This window comes from Anastrepha ludens, chromosome 6 (assembly GCF_028408465.1).
Source record: "Anastrepha ludens isolate Willacy chromosome 6, idAnaLude1.1, whole genome shotgun sequence".
Taxonomy (NCBI): domain Eukaryota; kingdom Metazoa; phylum Arthropoda; class Insecta; order Diptera; family Tephritidae; genus Anastrepha; species Anastrepha ludens.
Window position 1 is genome coordinate 68,940,002 of NC_071502.1, and position 18,797 is coordinate 68,958,798.

Genomic DNA, 18,797 nt, shown 5'->3' on the forward strand with positions numbered 1-18,797 from the left:
CCGCCGTTATGACGGTCACGCTTCTATTAGACAGTGTTTAATTCGGTACTATTATCCGTTATTATTACTAATTTGTGGTCAAAAATGTATTTTAAGTTTTAATGAGGAAATTAGTATTATATATTATTATTATTTATATATACCTATATGCATTTTTGAAAATTAGTCTGCCAGCCAAAAAGCATCAAACGCTTAGAATTTTGATTTTGTATTCGACCAGGTTCAGCCAATAGTTTTTAACGATGACTTCCAGTTAAGGTCGAAGTATCGATAAATAATTAAATTTCTTGTTTTCAACCGACCTTGGGCTCATAAAATAAAAAAACCAAAAATCCAAAACATAAAAAAAAACAGAAAAATCCTCAACTACGTAGTTCTTTATTTGATAGAGAACCCATAAAAATTTTCAAAAATTCAACCAAATCAAAAACGTGTAGCTGAATTAGGTGTTCGAATTGTGAAAGGATGTCCCAAAAATGGCATGTGCTGTATGTAGCGTAATAGGTGTAGCAATATAGGTATGCACATGTGCCATATGAAGCGAAAGCGCCGTCTTTTTCCAATAGCGGCGTTGTGTGAATTGAATGCATTTACGTATTAGTGTGTGTGTCTATGCCCGTGGCTCAACAAGAAACACTCAAACTCAGCTCTCTGACACATTTACAGGTATTTCTGTGAGTTGTAATCTGTGCTATCCTTTCCTAGTTTTTTTCTACATACATACGTACTTTGGTTTAGTTTTGTTTTTAACTTTTTGCAATAACTTTGCAACAGAAAATTTAAAGTTACATATATATAGTTATAAATAATGGAGTACATACATAAGTATATAAGGAATAATAATTGAAAACTAACTTCAAGTACATTTGTACATATGTATATGTCGTATACTAAGTATATAAAAAGAGTTGTAAAGAGAACATCGCATATTGATTTTGTATTTTCTCTTCCAATCGTTTCTACTTCTAATTTTTCTTGTCTTTTGTCAATATTGCCAACAATATAAATTACCAAATAAACAACAAAAACATATATGCACATTTGAATGTTTGTACAAAAATTGCACACTTTTATTTTTTTTTTTATGCAAACAATCGAAAAAATGTAAAACCTTGAACATTTGAAAAATCATTGTCATGTTCGTCACCGTCATCCGCCCAATGGCCAGTTGATCGCTGGTTCGATTATAGCACCCGGTTTCTTGGGGGCGTTGGGTCATAATAGTCGTTCGCATAATGCCCGCATACCTGGCTATGGACAGGGTGGTTTGCATCGTTCTTCGGCCACAACAACCACAACTAGGATTACACCTTCTACAACAACAACTGCGTCATCGGCAATACCACAATCAGCGCAAAATTTGCCAAGAGGCGACATTTTGAACACCTTGAGCGGCAATTTGACAAATGTACACAAATTTTATAGACCCATTCACGCTGGTTTGCTAAATACTAAATTCATATAATACAAACAAATAATAATTGATATGTACTTAATACTTATAGTAATGATCGTCTGTCCACATATGTATTAGAGGAACGAAATTGTCTTCTTAATGTGAATGAAATAGCGCCAACTGTTTGATTATACGGATTATTTTTTCCCTATCTATTTTCGATAATTTTTGCCTTGCGTGGAATTTGTTGATGTGCTTATCGAATAATTATGTATAGACATGTACTTGTATGTATATAGCGCGTGTCAGTATATAGAATAACTGGAGCTGAAAAAGGGTTATGATTTACTGTGTTCAATAAAAAATTGCTTTTGAGAGTAAAAGTGCAAAAGTCTACATTTTCTTTGCTTTCCTAAATAGGTTTTCTCACTATCTATTTTCGGGATAAAAAAATTACACCGGAAAAGAGATTAGAAACCAAGACCTATTTTAGCAATATTTTTTATGTTATTTTAAAATTTTGAAAGTGCTGTGTGTTTCAACAAGAATTTACGTTCAAACTAGTCCCCAAGTTTTCAATTGCCAATGTTAGAGCTACCAACCGTCTTTGTGTTATTCTATTACTCAGTTGCTCTGTTGTTCAATTGAAATTGGAAGGGTTTGTTAAAAACAAAAAAAAATGTGAAAACACTTTGATGACTGCTCTTCAAATTGTAGCTGTATTTAGTTAACAGGCTCTATACCGGGTCCGGCACTCGAAGTATAACCAACTTCAGACCGCTCGCGCAGCTGATGCACGGGCATCAACTGTCTGTTAGTTGGCTAAATGACAGTCCGGAGTATTGTTTACAAGCGCAGAAGCATTTTTTGAGAGTAAACGTGAAAAAAGAAAATCAGTAATGGATTGCAAATGTAATAGTGTGATTGCATCATATTTGTCTGGAAAATCACAACCAGCGATTCTTCGTGAGCTCGAGTACCTTAAAGTAAATAAAGTTTTTGTTTATCGCACCATTACTCGTTGCAATGATACTGGTAGCATCGCCAAATGTCATGGAGGTAGTCATCAAAGGACTGCAACGTCATGTGAAATGGTTCAAAAAGTGAAGAAGCGACTTGAGCGATATTCCCAACGAAGTGCCAATCAAATGGCGAAAGAACTGAAAATATCTGACCATAGCATCCGCCGTATACTGAAAATTATCTCAAAGTAAAGCCTTACAAGATCCAAAAGGTGCATGATCTCACACCAAAGCAGCAACAAGTCAGACTTAAGAAAGCGAAGGAGTTGCTTCGCTTGGCCGTCAATTTCCGAACATTGTGTTTTCCGACTACAAAATTTTTCAAATTGAGCAATTCGTAAACTCCCAATACGATAGGGTTTATTTGATGGACCGTTCATACGAGAATTTGAGTCGTTCATTGGCCACCAGGAGGCAGCAGCCGCTATAGATAATGGTGTGGGCCGCTGTAAACACAGATGGGCGCTCTCCAATCGTTTTCATCGAACCTGGCGTCAAGGTAAATGCGAAATATTATCGGGAAAGTATTCTGAAGGATGCTTTGAAGCCGTGGGCAGACAAACATTTCGGTGGCAAACCACGGACGTTTCCACAGGACTCGGCACCGTCTCACAAAACTCGAGTGAACCAAGAATGGCTAAAAATCAACGTTCATAACGTCCACACAATGGCTCTCAAATTCACTAGACGCGAACCCAATGAATTATTCTCTTTGGTCCATTTTTGAGAGCAAGGTCCGAACTAAATGGTGCATCAGTCTAGAGGCGCTGAAAAAAGCTACTTTCTGCGAGTGGGCCAAAATACCTATAAGTCACATTCGGGCAGCTGGCGATTCGTTTCTGGACCGTATCAAGGCCGAAATCAAGGCAAAAGGTGGTCATATCGAGCAAAAGTAAATTGATTCATAATTTTGTATTATTTTCACACATGTTTTACTTTGTATGGAATAAAAGTAATTTTCTAAACTAAATGTATGACCTTATTAATTGGTTACACTTCGAGTGCCGGACCCTGTAGTAGAACAGTCGCTAGTGGGGACGAACTGAAATTACATTTGGTTAAGTTCTTTCCTGCCAAGGGCCAAGAATGTTTCATGCACAACGCGTAACATCAAGAAGAACTCATTACAAGATTCACCCTTCATCAAAAGGTGATTGCTGGCACCTCATCGGTGTGCGCTAATAAATCTTACAAGCTAAGAAGCTCAAATAAATACAGGGTGTCTGGTGGAAGAATTAGGAATTAAAAGCTAAATTAAAAGAGAAGTGATAATGATAAAAGTTTATTTCAATAACTAATACAAAGAAGACAAGTACGGATTTTATTTTTTTTTAAACCTTCAAGTTTCTATATGTAGGTATGTATATGCATTATTTGTTAGGTCTCCAAACAATTTTTCTCAAATATGCCATTCAATCCCTGAACTTCTGCATCATAGTCTGTAAGAATGAAATTCGTAGACTTAAATAAATAATTGAATAAATTTTGACCGTTACTTCGGATACTCTCGTGGAATCTGGCCAATTCATTGTCTCTTTGGCCGTGTGCGACGTGGCGCCACCATGTGTATGTACTAAGAGTCATACATGAGAGGCACCGTGCATGGAAATTGCTTGACCTCAACGATTTAAATAAATGTTGGTCCAATTATTCCCCTGCTTGGCAATTCATAGCAAACCGACGTAACATGGATTTTGATGTTTTAATAGTGAGTTCTGTCCTTTCCGTTACGAATAACCGCATTTTTTTCTTATTTACACTTCCATTTAAATGAAAATAGGGATTACCGTACGAAATCGCTCCAGCATTGCCTTGCGGGAGTTTTTGCGCATATTTTATTTTGTTGTCTGTTTTTTTTGTGAACCAATGATAGTTGAAATAAGTGCTGCCGTGGCTGGGTTAACCCATATTCTTAAAAATAATTAATGATTTTTATATTCAAGAACCAGCTCATCTAATTCCTATGTAAACAAGTCACTGAGTCCGAAAATCCAGATATTTTTATGTTTTAGAAGCTGCTTTAGAGCGGTGGACACGCAAACATTTCGGTCGTAGACCATGGACGTTCCAACAAGACTCGGCACCGTCTCATAAAGCTCGTGTGAACCAAGAATGGTTAAAAAATCAAGTTCCACACTTCATTTCGTCCACACAATGGCTTTCGAATTCGCCAGACGCAAATTCGATGGACTATTCCATCGGGTCCATTTTGAGGTGAGGACTAAAAAATATTCCAGTATGGATGCGCTGAAAAAAGCGATACGAGAATGGGCTAAAATACCTCAAGATCACATTCGTGCAGCATGCAACTAATTTTTTGACCGTTTGAAGGCTATAGCCAAGGCAAAAGGTGGTTATATCGAGCTAAAGTGAATATATGCTAAAATTGTAAAAAACTAATTTCACACAAAAAAGTTATGGTGTTTTGAATAGGTAACACTTCATACCGTTCATAATATACATATAATTGGCGCGTACACCCTTTTTGGGTGTTTGGCCGAGGTCGTCTTTCTATTTGTGGTGTGCGTCTTGATGTTGTTCCACAAACGGAGGGACCTACAGTTTCGAGCCGACTCTGAACGGCAGATATTTTTATGAGGAACTTTTTCATGGCAGAAATACACTCGGAGGTTTGCCATTGCCTGCCGAGGGGCGAGCGCTATTAGAAAACACTGTTTCTTAATTTTTGGTGTTTCACCGAGATTCGAACTTACGTTCTCTCTGTTAATTCCGAATGGTAGTCACGCGCCAACCCATTCGGCTATCTGTTTTTCTTTAATCCAAAACCAATTTTTTGTGATATCTCTAAAATGAAATGACAAAAAAATATTGGATTTTCGGACTCATCGACAGACTTTGCAAAGGAATTCGTTGGTCTTGCACCTTAGTCACCTGCTACAAGTAGAGCCTGCGAATCACCTCCGTAAACTAAAATAAAAGATTTCATAATGTATATATAAGTATATGTATGACAACCACTGAATCCAATTCAGACAAGCTATAAATTAACCTCGTATACTGTCGCCCCATGAATGCAAGAATCGGAGATTAACTACCAGCCATGGCACACCAAGAGATTGAGTTGTGTGGTGAGACCCGCGTAACATTGACGCAACTAAGTTCGGGATGTTGCAGTGGATTGAAATCCAATTTACCTCGAATCGACTCCGACATATTTAACGTGACCTCTATTTGTGAAGGATACCCACACGGTGCTAGTCATCTCTTCACATGCCCGCTTAAACCAACTCACCAAACACCACTCTTCCTATATTCCGACTCTGTCAACACTTTGTGGGACATCTTACTAGGCTGGGCTTAGTAAGGTTGCTGCCAAAATGATAATATATTTGCTGATTACTAAGCACAACACTTTTCCAGCAAAAAAATTATAGCAGAAAATAATTAAAAATATAATTTTATTGCTAGTACATGAAAATTTTTGATATAAATCATAAGTATAATAGTTTTTTTTATACAACTTACGAATAACAAAAAATAAGAATAATAACATTTAAAATTAGTCAAAGTATTCTCTTAGAAACAATCATTTCGGTTAAAAAATATTATGCCATTTTTTTTTAATATTTTGAAATGGAACCTCTTGTTGAAACACCATGTACTTGTATACTGATCCATTTCTTATTCAATGATAAATTGATCAATACCTTCAAAACCTAATACAGTGGAGTTGCTTCTAGGGGCTATAATATTTAACCACTCTAGTAATATGTATTAGTAAGCCTATCCTATCTGTGAAACTAAATATAAAACTAACTACTAAATAGCTATGCATATGAACACTTATTTATAAATATATTGGACAGAATTCATATAACAACAGTAAACAAAAAAAGTAAATAGTAAAAATAATACTATTGCATGAGATTGCCAGTAAAGCATTTGAAAATATTACAAATAAATTGAGTTCCTCCTCTCTCTGGCTCCTCTAAGAGTTAAAATCTTACTCGTAAATATGTATGTGTGTACTCTATTATTAATTTCTATGTATGTACTTGCCTATATAACTGTCGTTTCGAGCTTTTCATGCATTCAGTCAATCAGCACTATACTCATGCCAATGTACACTAGGACGCACATCCACTTATTAAAGCTTTCACAGATTTTACGCCAAATTAACTGCTATTCTTAGGTACTAACCCCTCCACAAGAGGGCTTAATTATTTTCATTTTTTTTTTTTATTCACAAAGCGCTTTAAAAAAACTCTCTTCCCTAACTTCCTTTATGCTTTCAGCTGAGTTATTGCTTTCGTGCATCGATGTATCTATCCGCCTGCTTACATTTTTTTTCATTTATCTCATTTATTTGCCTACAGTTGTTCTCCTTTTTCTATTACTTTTTATGCTCCTTCCATTTTTTGCTTTTTACTTTTCGTTTTTATAAAATTTACATATTTTATTTCTTAATAATTTTTTCTCCCTTCACTTTCGCTTTTCAACGCCGCTTATCAAGCATGAAGCGATCAACAGTTTGCTGCATTTTCTTCAATGTGTTTTTTGTTTTGTGTTGGTTTTTTTGTTTTTCCTTTTCCATACATATTTGCAAATTTTCGTATTTTCCATTTTACTGCGTCAGTATTTTCGCTATGCAACAGTTCATAAATATTCTATGCTAAATATCCTTTGACGCTTTTACTGCAGAGCTACAAGTTGTTTGATTTAGATTTTTTGCTCTCCTTTGGTGAATGTATTTATGTGCGATTTTTGCATGAATTATGCTAATGAAGTTATTCGACTGAGAGCTGATATTTTGTAGATAGATTGTGTATATAAAATATATTTTTTAAGCTGAAGACCCCAGTAGTCAGTGCTTTGGCCTATAAGTAGAATAATTTTCTACTATTATTTTTCTTTTAAACAACTAAGTGAAATATACAATAATATATATTTTAATGCTTTGTTTTACATTTGTACTTAAGATTAGGTAGATTTTGAATGACTTGTAAGACCATGAAACAATACCTCTCGTGCATGAGAAAACCGATATGCGCGGTATAGTATTACGAAAAGTTGGTAATTCTGCATTTTCAGTTTTTCATTGTCACTTAAGATTTGTTTTTAAATGACATTGATGTTTCCGGTATAATTCAGCATTAAGAAAAATAACCTGACTAAATGTAGAAAAAGTATAGAAACTTCGTACGAATTTTATCCACCAAACTTTTTCTACAGCATTGCTTTTGTGCGTGCTTTCTTTTTCTTTACTACTTTGGTACTTGGGTTGGTTGTTTGGTTAGAGTGGTGATTCATCCAGAATCCAACTAGCGCTTCCGCACCACAGTTGCTCGAGACTCTCGAACAGCGGTTTGCCCAGGGTTAACATTCTGTCCTTCCATAGGGCAGGGCATTCACAGAGGAACTTGGACTTGAACTCAGAGGAATAATAAATACTCTAAGATATACTCGTGCTTGGTGTACTCCCAAAACCACAGGCTAACTACTTACCGCGCTTAAGGCAACACCGTTTTCCTTTACTTATAACTTTCTACTTTCTAACTGGTACTTAAGATATCTAGGCGCAACACCAAATTTACATAGACAAGTTAACATCTATTCAAAAATACTTTATAGTTCTTGTGATCTTCCCCTTGTGATCTGCTTTTCTGATCTTCGCCTATACAATACTCGTCTAAAGTTTATCAATCTTCCCGCTCTTGTTAGTCGTAGCAAATGCTAGCAATGCTAGTTTTGATGAAACTACTCCCAGGCTAAATTTTTAGCCCGTTTCTCCTGGCTGACGTTAGCCTTAATATTTATTATGTCCCGAGTATCAAGATAATGTAGGCCTCTTTTTTTTAAGCCATCTAAAAAATAACAAATTTCGTTGTCAAAACTTTGGTTTTCATTCCAGCATCTCTGATATCGCTGACCCGCTTTTTACCACCTAAAAACGATACTATCCTCTTTCAATAAATGATTGACGATCTTATATACTTAACATTTTGTGCAGTTGGATAATTTTTCTTTGTAGCTGGACATTTTTAGATCTCAATGCCTAGCGTACTCCTCTCCTGCCTATCCAATAATGAGCCGCACGCCTCTCGTGTCAGTTAGTCGTAAGGAGGGAAACCGTTGCATTTAATAATAGAGTTTAGGTTTCTAAATTTGTATGAACAACTTTAAATATCTTTCGATTTTTCATTCCAAAATGGTTTTTATACAATATAAAATTTGTATTCGATCGGGTTGTGCTTAGTGAATCCGACTTAAAACATAAAAATAAATTTGTTAGCGAAGCATCGATTATTCTTATTTTTATTTATTTGTTTGGTATAGAATTTAAGAATTTAAAAAATGTGCTTCAATTTTAGAGAGAAATGTAATACTAATATGAATAATAGGTACAGTCAATCAATTAATATTTGTTCTATTTTTACATTCAGTTGCATAAAAAGCAATTTTTTTTAGTTTTTACAGTGGCCTACCCTCTGAAGCGGAGCAAAAATAAAAATGACTACTATTCCTGTCTTGGAATTGAACAGCTTTCAAGTTTCTGTCCACTTAATAAAATTAATTAGAGCTTGTATCCTCAGAGTTTCTGTGATCGGTAACAAAACACCCTGTATATACATTTATAATACAAAAATGTCTATCAAATTGACCTTATTTTTCCTAGAGTCGTCATTGCGGCTCATCCGGGGGAAAACATGTCTGCAGAAAGTTATCACTTAAACTGACTAAAAAGTCAGATGTTCCCTGCAATCACATAAAAAAGGCATGTCTTACAAGACACATTCTATATACTCAACGGCAGCAACCTTGAAGATAAGAATGTTCTTATTCTTTAAGATTTTTTATATTTCAAACTCTTGCTCATCATTTTAATCAGCTAGTTGCTACTGTAACATCCTGGCTGTGCCTGGGGATGAATTCGAATATAATACATGCAATTATAAGTATAGCTATATCTAGTATGTCTGTATTAGTATATAGATATGTATTTGACAGCCAACCAATATCGTATAAATCTGCTCATTTATGCAAGCCAACGATTGTCGATTACAATTCATTGAACACTTAAATGACAGCGAATAGGAAAATGAATTGGCCAGGATGGTATGCTATAAAAACACATACAAACATTCATAGATACATGAAACCACAAAGCTATTCTAGTGGATGTTGAGCAATACCCGTGATGGTAAAAAATAAATGAATGCACAATTGGACCGTTGTTGATTGATTTGCTGTGATATTAAACATCAGCTCGTAGAATTTATCCGTTTATATTTTATGTACTCGTATTACTGCTCCTTCTCTGTTTATTTTGTTTGGCTTTAGCGCTACCGTCAGATTGTGATTTTAATTATGAGAATAAATTTATTATATAAATACTACCTGATTTAATGGATATATGTACATAAATACATATAATATATAACTTTATGATATTCTCGTAGATGGAAACGTAACTATTTAGTTAGCCTACATAACTTAATACACACATACATCAGTATCAATACGAGTAGTATCTCCAATTGATTTGTAATTGCTTTTGTGAAATTAACTATTTAGATGTGTATTAGTGCTATGTATATGTATACAGGTGTATAGTATGTATATGCTCCCTCTATCTCTCTTTCGCTGGGTTGTGTATACTTGTATGTAAACGTCTGTTTCCAATCGCTTCCTCCCTGCTATGTCCTTTACCAACGCCTCATCTTACGGAAATTGTCGTCGTTTTTATCTTCTTGTTGTGCCTCTGTGTGTATTTCTCTGTCTGTCTCCTCATCCATGCCAACTCCCAGCGCGTCGTAATCGTTTTAATCTTGTGTCATTTTGCGTTCAGAATTTTTAATTGATTTTTGTTTGTTTGTTTTTCTAATTTATTCCCAGGTTTACTATCAGCCTTACTTCATGTTGTACGGTGAGGTGTTTGCCGATGATATTGATCCACCGTGCGGTGAGGAGCCGCATCAGAAGCCATGCCCCACAGGTGAGTCGATAGAGAAATGCTTATAGCTTTATTTAAAGTAAATTCCTATAATTATTGTATTTAAATTCTTAATAGACAGGGTTTTAAGTTTATAGAAATTGTCAAAGAATGAAATAAATGTAAGACCAGTAAAAAGTTCTGAGCGCTGGTACTCTATATTTCAACCATGAAAACAATATGGTTAGAATTATCCGCTTTGGATCAAATAAGCGCCGTTTTGTTCGAGTCTTTTTTCTATCTTGACAGCGATTTCATAATTCTGTTATTGATTGGGCCTCGTGTATTTAGTCAAAAATTGGGCCAAGTCATCTTCATAAGCCTTACCTCAAGTTTTATATTAAAAAAAATTCAAATTCTTGAAAAGGTGCCTTTGAGCTATCGGAGCTTCTGGTCGATCGTCTAGATCAATATGAATGGTTTTTGATAGTAGAATTCCTTGTGAGAGCTATTCATTGTGAATTATTTCAATCTAAGACCAAATGTGTTTAAGTCTTTTAGCTTGGTTACTTGGTTCCCTGTTTACACTGCGTTAAAAAATAACAGATCAAATAAAATATATATATGTAGAGGGTTTTCCAATAAAAGCTGTTATTTTGAATACTCCGCTATTTCGGTAGATGTTACTTTTGAAACTGTCATTTTTTGATATTTGATAAGTAGAAACTACGCCATTAATAAAAATGGCGAGATACGCTTAAACGCATTGAAGTTACTAAAATTCACTATAAAAATGGTGAAAATTTGGCAGAGACGGTTCGTAAAACTCGAACATTTGTGGGTGATCGTGAAGCACCTTGTCAGATCGCCATACAGAAATTGGTGGAAAAATTCGAGCTGTTGGGAGCACTTAGTGATGTGAAGAATAAAACCCGTGCACGTCGCTCAAGAACATCCGAAAATATTGCTGTTGTAGCCGAAAGTGTTGAAGAAAACGCAGGTTGGTCCGTTCCTCGACATTCTTTGGAATTAGGCATTCCTTAAACGTCATTACACCGTATTTTGCATAAAGATTTGGTTCTTAAGGCTTATAAAGTCCAGTTAACACAAGAACTCATGCCGGCCGACCAGCAACAACATCGTGTCTTTGCTGATTGGCTCGTTGAAATGCATGAAAATGATCCGGAATTCCTTCGAAAAATCATCTTGAGTGATGAGGCCCATTTCCATCTCGGTGACTTCGTCAACAAGCAAAATTGCCGGATCTGGGGCTCAGAAAAACCAAGAGTAATTGTTGAAAAGTCTCTCTATCCTCAACGTGTGACTGTTTGGTGCGGTTTATGGTCGGGCGGAGTCATTGCATCTTACTTTTTCGAAAATGAAGCTGGAGCAACAGTTATGGTGAATGGATTGCGCTATCGAGAGATGATTAACGATTTTTTATGACCGAAATTGGATGGTAATGATTTGGACAATGTTTTTTTTCAACGAGACGTGCCACACAAGTAACGAAACCATTAATTTTTTACGGGAATAACACCTCTTCTTGGAAAACCCTTTAGTAAGAATTATAAAAAAAATCTATGCCTTTCGAGGAGCGAGTTGTATTAGAAATATTTTTTTAGTTTATCGTGTTGTATTTACATTGAACATCCAAGGGTGATTTTTTAAGAGCTATAGGAAAGTTTTTCAAAAAAACACACGTAAGATTCAGAAAAATGCATGAAATTTTTATTCAAATCGATAGTACAGTCCATATAATTTATATGCAAAATCATGCATTTATAACAAAATATGTCGTTATATGAATGAATGAAAATGGGGTTTGTACTTTGATCTCACGGTATTTTACACCATCTACTCATCCCTGTACCACCACAGTTCCCATAATAAACCGAAGATAGAACTTGGTTAGGCTGAAACTGTGTGCCTTTCTACTGGCCGCATCTGGCCAAGATGTCTAAACCTTCCTCGCGCCTCATTAGAGAAGAAAATGCGCTGGAGTCTCCGGGAACGTATATGAAATGTGTATTCGTGGAATAGAAATAAAATGCTATGCACCTGCATTTTTTACCTTGCCCTACTATTTAAAACCTATAGGCGTAGTATTTTTATGGTGTTGGATTGCAGCTGAACCTTGACTTTATCTTCTTTTGACGTTTGCATTTAACATTTGACATTCCTTATTTAATGCAAAATTTTTCTTTCTCCTTTTTAGGTCACTGGGTGACACCTATCATAATGGCTATGTACCTGTTGATTGCCAACATATTGCTGATTAATCTGCTGATTGCTGTTTTCAATAATATTTTTAACGAAGTGAACTCCGTTTCGCATCAGGTGCGCATCACTATTGACAATTTCGCATTTCAACGCTTTCGTTCTTTTCTAAACTTTACACTATCTTTTAAACTAAAAACTAATAAAAATGCTATGCAAATTTATTTCTCTTTTTATTTCGCTGCTGCTAAATGTACGCCACCTTGCGCGCTGTGTAATGTGTCACATGGTCGTCGGCATTTAATGACTGACTCTGTGTGTATGTTTGCTGGATGTTGGATGGCGGACTGGATAATGTCTGCTATGAATGGTGGTTTCTACAATAATATTATTTGCTTTTGTGCAAAATATTGCGTAGGTTTGGATGTTTCAACGTTTCACTGTCGTTATGGAGTATCAGCAGAAGCCCGTACTACCACCACCATTTATCGCACTCTGCCATTTCTACTCGCTGCTCAAGTATTGTATACGCAAAGCGAAAGGTGAGAGAGGGATGAGAAAATTAAATTTTATTCCCTGTGAGTTTATATACTAACGCTCGAATATATTTAACTAAAATAATATTTCCTTTTCTTCTTGTTGCGCTGCCGTTTACGGTGTCGTTCATGGCTGATACATACATACATACATACCTCAATGCGTACTTACCCATTATCATGCACACATACATACAAACCTCCGAAAACCTACCTATTCATATTGGGAATTTTATATAAATACTAACAATATTGAAATTGCAAAACAACAAAAACAAAAACAAAATAAAACAAAACAACCCACATTTGACCACCACGGCACACATCGCATTCAAATACAAACGCAAAACTAATAAAAAATATCAAAAAAAAAAAAAAAAAAAAAAAAAAAATCATCCACATTGTGAAAACTAACCAACGAAACTAAATAATTCCTTAATATCATCCCACTCTACCCCACTTGATGGAATATCGGCAATATGTATATTGAAAAATTCCATTTCATTGCCAATGATTTTTGGAAAATTGCGATCATTGCTGCTGTTGCTGTTATTGCACTTCACAATGGCCACACATGCCACATTTGCCATTTATGCCACATCATTTGAAACTGCATCCTGTCATTGCAATACATTTAAATTATTTATACTCACCACACTTGATGGGCTATCATCGCTTGTCACAACACTTACTGTTACTTTTGATGATGACGATGTGATTGTGATAATGGCACCATCGGTCGCATTTGCTCAAACATATGGAATATAAAAATGCATGCTCACGAACATATACGCACATATATTCATTCATAAAAACAAAAACGTTTTTCGAAACTGCATTATGACAACAAAACTGAACTGATGAAATGCTTGTATGTTTGTTTTTGTTTTTTTAAATATAACTGCAAATATCTGCATATGCTGTTGTGGTATCTAACAAAATAATTGATCTCTGTCGTATCAATGAAATGATATGCGGAAAATACAAATCTGTTACAACAATCGGAAAAACTCAACAACTTGGAAATGTCAAATGCATCACTTCAAATGAAAATCTATATATGTCAAATACAACAACACATCTGTAAATTTCGGTCAACTTTAACTTGTTACAACGCCAAAAACAACTATACTACATACTATATGTGCACATCAACAATCGTACAATACGTAATGCCTGACCTATTCCAACTAACAACAAATACATAAAACCCTGCAATTTAATCAACATCTCTTGCACCTAATCTGGCTCTCTCTATCTTTCTGTTTCTGCACTCGCAAACCAATATGCAAATGAAAACATGTAATAAATCCAAAAAAAAAAATATTTTGTACTATTCACCGCAAACCAGGATTGGAGGTACAACGTGACAATGGTTTAAAATTATTTCTTGAAAAGGATGATATGGAGCGTTTGTATGATTTCGAGGAGGAATGCGTTGAGGGTTTCTTTCACGAACAGGAAATTATATTGAATCAGTCGACTGACGAACGTGTTAAAAATACAACAGAACGTGTTGAAATATTGGCGCAGAAAATTGAGGATATAAATCAAAAGGAGAATGTACAAACGGCCACTGTGCAGGTGAGTTGGATAAAATGGCAAACTCAACCTGATTTTTGGGTCACTTTAATCTTAAATTTTATTGGATTAAAATTCAATGGGCTATAAAACTGCCTACTCTAAATTTTTGTAACATCTCTTATTTTGATGAAAATGTTTGCTTTTTTTCATTTGCACGTAATTTGAAACTTAGATTTTTAAGGTTATCGTTGGAGGATGAACTACTGGGTGTTTTTTTAAGAGCTTTAGAAGCCGACTCCGAACGGCAGATATTTTTACGAGGAGCTTTATCATGGCAGAAATACACCGCTATTAGAAAAAGCTTCTTCTATTATTTTTTGATGCTTATGCAGGAGTTTCGAACCTACGTTCTCTCCGCATTCCAAATGGTAGTCACGCACCAACCCAATCGGCTACCGCGGGCGGATGATAATACAAAACAGAAATAGTGCTGCAGTGATTGTTTTTATTGTAATCTGGTAGATAACTTTATGGCCTTTAGTTTTTGAATATGATATCCGGTATACATATGTCCGTCGACGCTACGAGTTACATGATTTATTCGATTCGCCCAATTTTTTACTACTTTTTCCAGTGGCTTGAATATTGAAGGAAATCGATTGTTAGGCGCGCTTTATAACAAATTGCGCCATCTTGCTGCAACCAAATATCGTCGATGTTCAGCTGATGTTTTTTTGGAGACAAAAAATCAGTCAGCATAGCTCGATAGCGCTCCCCGGCAGCTTCTTCCTCATTTCGAAAGAAATAAGGGCTGATTATTTCGTCAGTGAACTTGGCGAACAGGCGTATTCTTTAAGTAAATTTCCGCAATTTGGAAGCGTTGTTGTGGCCTTAAACGATTCATGATGGCTTGCTAAGCCAATGATACTCAATAAAAATGTGTAACAGTTTTTTAATATAAGTCTTTTATCGAGTTTCAATTTTTCCTTATTTTATTTAAAAACATTTCTAAGGCTGTATTCTTCGGCCTCTATGGGAATTCACTTCACAGATGCGCTCAGCAAAGAATTCCGGATATGCCCTTAAACCATCTTTTAGCAAATTCTGCCAGCCCCTTCAACGAGGCTGGGCATAGACTGTGGCAGTTCTCCATGATATGGGCGCCCAAAAATCTAAAACACATTATTCAAAGTTCAGTTCATTCGCAACTGCGCAAAATAAATAATTAAAAGGCAATTATGGTTTAAATACTGCAGAAGAATATACAGATTTGCTAAATAGGTAAAAAAAGTGTAAATCGCGGCAAATGCTACAGGGCACCGTCCACTAGGAAAGTATGCTGCAAGAATAGAACTTCCCTATAACAGAACCTGCCACCTGAATAATATGGGGTCTAAGGGCAATATTAAAGCAAAGATAGCTCGGTAGGGATGAGGTAAGACAACTAACAGTCTTATTAGGTTCAACAACAGAAAAATCGATTGGATTGACTAATTAGGCTGGAATTCGGGTGCTATCGATAAGAAGTTGAACTCAGTGATGTATCCAAACATTAATAAACTCCGAAGCACCGTAACCGACCAACCAATCAAATGAGCGTGGCGGTTGTATGGTCTTATTCCACGTGTATCTATTACCTTCATTTTAAATTATACTCGTTTTGATTGGTTAAGATACAGTCAACCAACCAATCCTCCAATGAACCAATTCTTCAGGTTTTTGATAGTTGGCCATACTAATATTGAAAAATTAAGTTCGCTTCTTCATGCACTGAGTTCCTTCCAAAGAAGAGATCCTTAGAAAATTCAATAGGTACCTGGAATATGTTCTAAATTGTTTCAACAGTTTTGATGTTAGCACTGGCCACTTCATGAATTTCTACTAAATTAGACTTCCTTTTTCTAATGAATCTAGATATTTTCATCACTTTCAAATTATTCCTCTTCGCAATATTTTCCAGACGTTCGTAATTTTTTTTAAATTCGAGACTCCTATTTATATTGTTTTTATTAGAATAAGAATTTTAAATTAAAACGCTTTAATTGGTTGAAATTATATTTACTTACGGTATTTTATTTTTCTCTAACAGAGTATTGAATTTCGTCTGCGTAAAATGGAGGAATCTTCGGAGCAAATACTCTCGCACTTGGCTGTCATACATCGCTTCATGTCGATGCATATGATCGAAGGAACTGATTTGAACGCATCAAATACGAATATAGCTGGAGATTTACAAAGGGTCCGCACTGTATCGATGTCTGATAATGAAACCGTGATGCCAGGGCCGAACTTACAGGTAGGTAGCATAATAAACCTATTTAGAATTTATAAGGAGGGGAATAGCCAGAAAAATTGGTTAACGGTAATTCACTGTAGCTAAAGTATTAATAAATCAAATAGAATATGCACAACGGTTTTGTTGCACTTAGTTGGAATTTGTTAGCTGTTTAATTGCTAACGTCTCTGATGACCTTTTCTAGCAACTGATTCCACTGTTCAACAAAAATCGAATTTCTTTGCAATTCATGAAAAATTGTATATACCCCTGAAACTGAAACTATAGATTTAATATAATAATGTTAATATGCTGGGAAACTTCAAATGGTGTCCAATAGGGCGGGTCGATTTAAAAATCGCTCATTGCTCTGTGAAAATCATATTCTAGGGATCAAAATAAGAAACTTTCCCGAAGGAACCATACCTCTAAACCGAATTCTGGTGTCCCCCAATTTCGAAATATCACCGTTTTTGGCCTTTACATCAAAAAAACAGCTAAATGGCTATGTATTTTTTTTAATTTTTATTTATTTATAATAGTTTCTATTTTTTCTCTTAAGAAATTTATTTAGTCAGAACATATGTAAATGAAAAAATTAATTTAAGTGAGTTATAGAAAAGAAACTAAAAAGTTCGACCCAAATCGGGGGACATCAGAATTCGTTTTAGAGGTTTGGTTCCTTCGGCAAAGTTTCTTATTTTGATCCCTAGAATATGATTTTCACAGAGCAATGGGCGATTTTTTTGCCTCCCCACAAATCGACCCGGCCACTGTCCAGAGTTATCCATTGCCATTTGGACACTGTCCAAAGTTATCCATTGCGTATACTTTATTTCGTGGGAGGAAAGTTCAACAATATTTTTAACATTTTTATAAAACAGGAAGATGAGGTTGCGGAATACATTACTGCATCTTTCCACTAATAATCCACTAGGAAACTCCAACGGGGTTAAGGAAACAATTTTCAAGGGATACTATTGTATCTATAACAAAAGCCACATTTCATTCATCCCATGCTTATCGAAATTTAGAATTTTTTATAATACATAAATTTCTTCCTTGATGGTATTGCGCATTTTCTCCACTAACAAATGCACTTTTTTTTTAATTGAAAGGAAGCACCCAACACCATCAGCGAAAAAATTGTCAAAATTTAATACGGAAACTTGCATTTTTTTATATGAAAATTCATTGGGATATAGAAATTTAAATTTTTGTAAAAATTCTTATTGAAAATTTTATAATTCCGATAAAAATTTTTAAAATCTTTTTGTTGTTTGCACAAAGTTTTTAGCATGGAATTATGTGGTTTTTGTAGGAAAATTCACTATATTTTACTGAAAAATTATCATCAAATTAAACAAGAAACAAATAAATTGTCTAAACCTGTCAATAATTCCCTGTGGTATAGGGTTGTTCAATAGGTGCGCTTCAAATTTTTTCCGATAGGGAGGGTGAACGACGCAATATTTTTTATTTTTCGCTTGTCATTTGTAAACTTCATTAGTATACATTTCATCATGGAACGCTACACACTTGAGCAAGGATTGCAAATCGTGCAAATTTTTTATGAAAATAATCGTTCTGTTGCTGCTACTTTAAAGCATTACGGCCATTTTACGGTCCATTTAACAAGCCGTCCCGTTTTGGGGTTATGTGAAGTCATTGGTCTACAGTAACAATCCGGCGACGATTTGTGAGCTCAGAGCCAATATTGAACGCGAAATTGCTGGAATTTCGGCCGATTTATGCAAAAGAGTGGTCGAAAATTGGGTTCATCGATTGGACTTCGTAAAACGTGCACGCGGTGGTCATGCAAAAGAAGTCGAATTTAATACTTAAATGTATATGTTCAAACTCGATAATAAAAAAAAATTAGTTAAAAAAGTCAAACCGTTTGTGTTTTATTCAAAAAAGTTCAAAAGTT

The 18,797-nt window shown here is 35.2% G+C and overlaps 1 protein-coding gene across 17 annotated transcripts in view; it reads left to right on the plus strand.

Moving 5' to 3' along the window:
- The window catches only part of LOC128867812 (transient receptor potential cation channel trpm), a 319,297-nt gene that overhangs the window by 284,490 nt on the left and 16,010 nt on the right, over positions 1 to 18,797 (plus strand). For all 17 annotated transcript variants that reach the window (XM_054109329.1, XM_054109326.1, XM_054109325.1 and 14 more), the window contains 5 exons: positions 10,276 to 10,375; positions 12,531 to 12,652; positions 12,951 to 13,074; positions 14,420 to 14,652; positions 16,682 to 16,888. In XM_054109329.1, coding sequence (XP_053965304.1) covers positions 10,276 to 10,375; positions 12,531 to 12,652; positions 12,951 to 13,074; positions 14,420 to 14,652; positions 16,682 to 16,888 — 786 coding nt within the window. The remainder of the gene's footprint in view (positions 1 to 10,275; positions 10,376 to 12,530; positions 12,653 to 12,950; positions 13,075 to 14,419; positions 14,653 to 16,681; positions 16,889 to 18,797) is intronic.